The sequence below is a fragment of the Microtus oregoni genome, unplaced genomic scaffold (assembly GCF_018167655.1).
Source record: "Microtus oregoni isolate MIOR12 unplaced genomic scaffold, Mior012 000029F_ref0000214, whole genome shotgun sequence".
In the NCBI taxonomy this organism is placed as follows: Eukaryota; Metazoa; Chordata; class Mammalia; order Rodentia; family Cricetidae; genus Microtus; species Microtus oregoni.
Genome location: NW_024543088.1, coordinates 8609807 through 8617534, shown reverse-complemented (window position 1 = coordinate 8617534; position 7728 = coordinate 8609807). Strand labels below are relative to the sequence as shown.

The 7728-nt window shown below is 47.4% G+C and overlaps 1 protein-coding gene across 1 annotated transcript; it reads left to right on the top strand.

The window, feature by feature from the left end:
- The first annotated feature begins 2675 nt into the window (after positions 1–2675).
- LOC121465093 (60S ribosomal protein L30-like) lies at positions 2676–3121 on the top strand. Its single transcript, XM_041678276.1, has one exon. The coding sequence runs from the start codon at positions 2728–2730 to the stop codon at positions 3073–3075; it is 348 nt and encodes a 115-aa protein (XP_041534210.1). The 5' UTR covers positions 2676–2727; the 3' UTR covers positions 3076–3121.
- The last annotated feature ends 4607 nt before the right edge of the window (positions 3122–7728 follow it).

Sequence of the window (7728 nt, the reverse complement as noted above, 5' to 3'; positions counted from 1 at the left end):
TGCAGTGCATCCTGCGGAGTAGCACACACAGACAGGGAAGATTTCAAATGCACAGAAATAACTCAAAAGCAAATTTCAAAGCGTTGTATATGGAGTGCAATAGACGAGCCAGGCTTCTTGGTCAAGGACTACCAAGGTCAGAGCAAACTAACTCTTGGGAGCTCAGGGCTGCCAACCTGGGGAAGGTGGCATCATGTGAACACTGTAGACAGGGGGCAGCAGTCCCTTTGCAAGGTTGAGACCCAGCCTCTGATTAGGTTTGAGAACTACCTGTATCATTGCCTCCGTCTCCTTGCAAGGAAATGATGGAACACTGACAATCTCTTGGTTAGGACAGTGAACCCTGCCCAGTGGTGGTGAAGGCATGCTGCTGCTCAGCCTCCTTTCTCTTCCTACAGGGTTCCTCCCATCTCAAGAATTTAGTCAACACAAACCCCTCAGGTGTGACAGGGGCCTCTCTCCCATAGGATTCTGGATTCAGTTAAGCTGGCAACACTGACCATCACAAAGATCAATAAAATGTAAATCTCCAAGGGATTCTGGACTGATAAAGGAAGGTAACAGGTGCTATGAAGGAGGACCCTAAGAAACTTGCCTGGACACAACACACAGGCTGAAGCCCCAAAGCCCCTGAAGGCCGATAAGTCAAGGTTGGTGGCTGGGTCAAGCATCTGAGTGTCAAATACTGAGAGCTTAGACTTTGGAGGAGGCTGGTTACATGATCCATTTTCCCAGCTAGAAACTGAGTCAAGCTTTGAGATACATAGACAGCAAACTAACCCCTTATCCCTGACTATTTTTATGCTAAGCTAATTATAAACGCTCTATTTCTGTATACGTCAGTGAGGCTGCCATGCATCTGTGACTTCAGCTTCTTCTTTTTAAACATTTTATATTTTAAATTATTTTACTCCACTATAATTTCAGGAAATCACATTTACACCCCAGATGCCTTAGGCAGTCATTTCTCAGCTCTCTCCATCACTAGCTTATTTCCCCCAGAAAGATGACATTCGTCATAATTTAAACACACATACACACACATACAAATTCATGCACGCATACACACTCATGCACACACAAAATCTCTCGTCTTTGAATTTTTTTTTTCATCCAAATACTGCCACTTTTAAATCAGACTCTCAGTTAAACTCACACAATACCAGAGTTACTTACAGAAAAGTAGAGAGAAGGGGGAGGGGACAGTGACAGAAGAGGGGGAGGGGCAGTGAGAGAGGGTAGGGAGGGGGCAGTAGGAGAGGAAGGCAGGCTTAAGGGACCTGGTTAGCAGGAACCAGCAGAGAGGGAACCGCCCCCAGGAATATACTCCAGCTCCAGACTTGGGGGAGTCAGATCTGCTTCCTCCAGTTGGTTGGGAAGTCAGTCCGGGCTGAATAGGATTGTCTCCTTGCAAGTCAGGTCACCCGGTGTGCAACTTCGAGTCACACCTGCCCAACGTCCCGTCTTCAGTCACTTTGGAGAACTCCTTGACACTGTGTGTTCAAGCACAAGGTGGCTTTCCTGTCCCTGGGGTGTGACAGGCTCCTCCTGTCAAGGGGGTGTGGCCGGCTGATGACTTGCAGTTCACATTTTAAAACTATTAAAGTTTGTTTGGGACCCTGTTACTAGTTTAGATGTCAAATGCCTCCCTTCAAAGCTCCTGTACTCAGAGGGTTGTCTCCAGGAGGGGGCGCTGTTTTGGGAGGATGTGAGGTCGAGGTACAGCAGGCTATCTTTGTAGACTGTGCTATCTTTGTGTTTTCAAAGTTGCTAGGGTCAGGGTCTGGCAACCCTAGCAAGCTAGTGTGGATCACATGTTCTGCTTTTTTTTTTTTTTTTTTTTTTTTTTTTCAAGAGAGGGTTTCTCTGTGTAACAACTCTGGCTGTCCTGGAACTCTCTCTGTAGACCAGGCTGGCCTTGAACTCACAGAGATCCACCTGCCTCTCCCTCCTGAGTGCTGAGATTAATGTGCCACCACCCCCCCCCCAGCAAATCACATGTTCTTAATAGCCACACAAACAAATCATAGGGAAAGGCAGAAAAAAGAGATTTTCTCAGTGTGTCCACGTGGCTTAGAAGAGGAACAAACAAAGAGGTCCAGTGACGCCACCACAACACACACCAAGTTCATTTTCTAGGCTCAGACATGAGCTTTAGATTTATAGAGAAGTGTGCCTGATTTGGTTAACATGTGGTCCTGCCCATCATCGACCCATCAGTTCCTCAGCTAAATCTCTCCTGCAAGGTGCTCTGGCAAGTCATCAGAACTGTAGATCTCTTCCTAAAAGACAAGCACTCCCTCCTGCTGCCCTAGGAACGCAGCCTCTTCCTTCTCCCAGCACAAGACTCCTGGGAAAATTCCAATTTCTTGGAGACTATTGTAGTTTGAGTGAGAAATGTCCCCCACAGGCTCACGCATTTTAACACTTGGTCTCCAGTAGGTGGCGCTGTTTGGGGCAGTGGTGCAGCCTTGTTGGAGGTGGCACATCACTGGAAATGGACTTTCAAGGTTTGAAGCCTTATCCCCATCTCTCTTTTTCTCTCCCACCCTCTCTCTGCTGCCCACGTGTGGCTGTAAATGTAATCTCTCAGCTTTTTGTCCCAGACACCTGCTGCCATGATGAACTCTTATCCATCCAAAATCATAAGCCAGCTTCCTTTCTCGCTCCCCGGCCATCTTGGCGGCTGGTCTTGGTTGGGGGCCGTCCCGCACCTAAGGCAGGAAGATGGTGGCAGCAAAGAAGACGGAAAAGTCTCTGGAGTCGATCAACTCTCGGCTCCAGCTTGTTATGAAAAGTGGGAAGTACGTGCTGGGATACAAACAGACTCTGAAGATGATCAGACAGGGCAAAGCGAAATTGGTGATCCTTGCCAACAACTGCCCCGCCTTGAGGAAATCTGAAATAGAATACTATGCCATGTTGGCTAAAACTGGTGTCCATCACTACAGTGGCAATAACATTGAGTTGGGCACAGCGTGTGGAAAATACTACAGAGTATGCACACTGGCCATCATTGACCCAGGTGATTCTGACATTATTAGAAGCATGCCAGAACAGACTGGTGAAAAGTAAAAAGTTTTCCTTTAATAAAACTTTACCAGAGCTCCTTTTAAAAAAAGAAAAAAAAAACAAAAAAATCATAAGCCAAAGTGGACTTTTTCTTCTATGAGTCACTTTTGGTCATGGTGCTTTATCACAGCAACAGAAAGGATGGATATGGTACCATTGCTTTGAAGGTTTGGCGGTCAGGGTGTGTGTGCATGTGCGTGTGCATGTGTGTGTGCGCACACGTGTGTTTGTGAGTGTGTGTGTGTGTGTTAGGAAGATCTTCATTCCTACCGAGGCAGTAATGTAGCCCCTTGCTGTCACTCTTAACAGCCGTCTGTCATGGTGTGTGATATTCCTTTGCCATTCCTGCAGATAATCTCTGCAATCATGATCTCCCCAACTGCCCATAGACTGAACTTTATGGAACTGTGAACCCACTGTTCCTCTCGGGTATTTTGGTCACACTGACACAGAAGACATTGCTAGGAACCCCGGGACTATGGGGGACCCTTTCTTTTTACCAGATTTGGTTACTGGTCAACTGATCTCTATTGCCGTTACGTCTTGAGTTGGAAATTTTCGAGGCAGGGTCTACTCCAGAGATTTGTGACCTTAGGACCTCATGGTAGAGACAGACCTTGATAGTTTGTCCCCACAGAGCTCACGTAAAGCAGGTTTCAGACCCTAAAAGTCCTGGACAACCCCTAATAGTTATGGGACCCGCCCCCCCCCCCCCCACCAAGGCAGAAACGAAAGCCCATCACGCTACAGAGAAACAATATGAGGTTGATTTCCAGGCTCTCACTGACTGGATGATCTGCTGCTTATTGGTCATCAAACTTCCAGTGACTGATTGGCTATAGCTACCTGAGATTGCTAAGTGGCCCAGAACCCCCAGATGTGTCCTGAATTCCACTGATTCAAGTTTTTCAAAATGTAAGCCCCAAGGATGGTATTTTCTATGCCCTCTCTATTTTGAACTATGTCTGTGTCTTTGTGTCTGTATGGGGGCATGTGCACATGAATGCAGGTTTCTACAGAGGTCCCTGGAGCTGGAGTTCTGAGCTGCCCAGTGTGGGTCCTGGGAACTGACCTTAGGTCCTCTAGAAGGGTAGTGTGTGCTCCTAACCCAAACCATCTCCCTATCTCCCTTTTAATTCTTTTTTGAGTCATGTGTTCATACGGCTTCTCTGTGTAACAGCTCCGGGGACCCTCAAACACAATTGAAAGGGTTGAAGAACATGCAATTATAGTCAAAGTGTACAACCTTTTTGTATTTCCATCAGAAATATAAATGAGAAAGCATTTAGGTTTTCAAAAAGGCTATTTTTTTCTCCTAAAATACACAGGGTATCCTATAAAGATTCAAACTAGGTTACAGTTCATGAATATGAAAACCACAAGTCAAAGCTGTTTAAATAAGGCTTTGGATTTAATGTACATTGCTGAAGGAGCGAATACATCTTGTTAAATGCTCCCCTGAATAGAAAGCCATTTAAACCTCCAGGACTGGATATCCATCTAGAGGAGCTGAGGGGGAGGCTAGCTTCACCTGTGTAGGTGTTTCAGCCTGCACACACGCACACGTGTGGGCATGACCCACCCCCCTCCACAAGCAGCTGCTGCAGAAACCTCGGGCCCAGGAGACAGGTGTCTGTCCCCCAGGAAACGAGGTTTGTGGGGCAAGAATTGGCTGCATTTATGCTGGGAGGAAGGGACTTGACAAGTTAATTAATTTCTTTTGTCTAGAAGCATCCGCAGCTCAGTCCGGCCCAGGCTCTGAAGGAGCTTTTCCAGAGTCACTGATGTTTACAGTGGCGACAAAGCCCTCCCATCGGAGAGCTTGCCTTCCTCAGGCCCGAGGGGCTATTATTAGCTCTGGGAGTAAACATTTAGGATTAGAGTGTCCTGGACCAGCACAGGGTGTGGGCTGCTGAGGGACTGAGGCATTTGTGCTCCTTAGCGAAGGGTTGATCTTTGATTTTCCTTTTGACTATTTGTGACCTACAGGCCCTGGCATCACTCACAGCAGGGTCGCTTTTGCCCTGTTCTGGAAAATTGCTGACTGCTTTCCCTAGAAGACTGAAGCCCTAAGGCCTTATGTATGCTACCTGGGCCCTGCCCAGCCCCTTCTGCAAAGTGGTACCTACTGGAGGCTAGGGAAAAGGCTCTCAGCACGTCCACTGTCCCGAACTCAGACATCTTCTACAGTAAGAAGACAGGCAGGACTGCGAGGGACGAGAGGTTTAGCAGATGTCTTTGGGAGGGATTCCGGAATTATCCATAAACAAATTTGACCTTAGGGAAAGGCCAGCTGAAGGAAATTGCTTTAACTGTCTGAGTGTCTGCTGGCCAGGAAGGCTCATGTCTTTAATTTGTCCTTAAATCATTTGCTCAGCTATTTATAAGCCTCTTCATGTCTTCCCTCCAAATTCTGTTCAACCGGGGAAGAAGCTGGGGTGAGGGGTTATTTGCTCATTCCAGATGTTTCATTCGCCTATGTCACCTGTCCAGGGATGGAGGCGAGCTTGTCATGTCTTGTCCCATTAGAGCGGAGAGGACTGGTGGCTTCCCGCTGTTCTTCTTCCAAGGTCATTTCCCATCTGCCCTCGGATTATCGTGACCTCTTGTCATGGGCTCACCACGTCAGAAACATAAATGATCTGTCTGTGTCTTCCCACAATGTTAGAATCTTCTGCGAAGAAAAATAAAGCAAAAGGTGCTGCAGGACGACATTCACAAGTGCCGGGAACTACCTTGCTCACATTTCAGTTGTCACTAATAATAACTCTTGGATCATGCATTACACATCAATGTATGTATGTATACATGTATGTATGTATGCATGCATGCATGCAGGTAGAGTACAGAACAACTACGAAGGGTTAAAGGTCAGGGAAGTCTACGAGGCAGGGAAGTCTCTGGGATAAGCTGACAAACCTCATCGAGTCGAGAGGCTGCTGTGGCTGGTGGTTGCATTGAGTCAGGCAGCAAGGTCAGAGTTGAGCCAAAGGAGTAAGGTGCACTGAAGGCTGTAGAGGCTAAGGGCATGCCCAAGTCCAGCTTGCTGGCTGCCTGGCTGGCTGGTCCAGATGCATGAACAGGAGGATGGGCAGATGACTGTTTGAGTCAGTTGCATCCACAGTGGACACAGAACTGACCTGAGGTCCCAAGGACAGTGAGGAGCTCTCTGCCTTGACACACATGGGGTGTCCAGATGTCGGGTTGGTGAAGCGACTGCCGACTGCCGTTAGGTATTAGGGTCCAGATGGAGGAGTTGCACCTTTCCCTTGTCTAGTGTGTCTGCTAACTTTTAATGTGTCCTGGGTTTCCTGATGGTAATACAAGGTGACTTTCTATTCCCAGGAAGAAATTATTTGTCAGTCTATGTTGTGCTGGTGACACTGGACAGACAGAGTCTTGGCCATATCCAGTAAGGCCGAGAGTCCTCCTTCATCCTCAAAATGGAGTCCAAAGCTGCTTGTGACATGGAGTCTCTCAGGACAAGATATGGTCTAGAAAACATGGCTTTATACAATCTGGGGTAATCTAGGACAGGCCCGCTCATAACACGTCTTTATTCCACAATTCTGGAACACCCTGTTTTGCTGAGTCATCTGTTTCCAGACAGACTTTGTCTGGCACAGGAAAAATCTAAGCTGCCCAAGTAAAGGGTCTTGAAACTGCCTTTCAAGCCGTCAGTCTGGGTTTAAAAAAAAAGGGGGGGGGGGGGTTGCCTCTGTGGATAGCCTTGAGCAGGAAAGTTCTGCTGTAAATCTCCAGCAAGATTACAACCCTGCAGCCAGGACACCCACAGACCTGGCAGCTGCTGTATGTAAAACAGGGAAGGGGGCTCAGTGGGTAAACTGGGTTCAGATCCTCAGCTCCCATGGAAGAAGGCCAGAAGCAAAAGTAGGCCCCCACACAGGAAGAACACAGTGTGAAATTCAAGTTACATTGCTGTAAACCAAGACGTTACCACCATTGATACCCACCATCCGTGAATAATACCTGTGCTAGGGCCCAGCACCACCCATGGAATTGTCCAGAGCCGCAGAGAGGAGCTGCAGGTTACCTGTCTGTCAGGGTCTTTGGTCAGTAGAGGGAGCAGGGAAGTTTGCCTAGTGCTCAACATCCTGGCAATCCAGGAGAAACTCAGTCAACCTTTGATTGGTTCAACCCCCAGAACAGAAACTCGGAGATTAGGACAAAAGGGTGATTGCTTAAGTAATGGACCTGGGTCGGGGGAAGGAGGGGATGGCACCTCTGTTCTGGTTACTGAACTTGCTTTCATTGACAGAAGAAAGTTGACTCCACAAAAGGCAGGGGTTGGGCTGGATGCTAACAGCCCTCGTCTCTGCTCTCCCTCTTCTTCCCCCTTCCTTTCTTTTCTTTTTTCTGTTTTAGACCCAGGGCCTTCCACATCCCAGGCAATGATTGCCTTCTTTATTCTGGGCAGTTCTTATTTTTCTTTGGGTTTGGAAACAGAACCAATGTTTTTGCTTTGATTTCAGAAACTTATGGTGAACTTGACTGCTTCGTTAAGCCGTTGGCCGTTACCACCCTGCTTTTAATTTTTAAGTGCATGGTTTAGCTTTTAAAAACGGTCTCACAATTTGTGGGAGATGAAGACAGCAATGCACAAATGGAACAGTAGCAAGCCTTTTAAAATTGTTT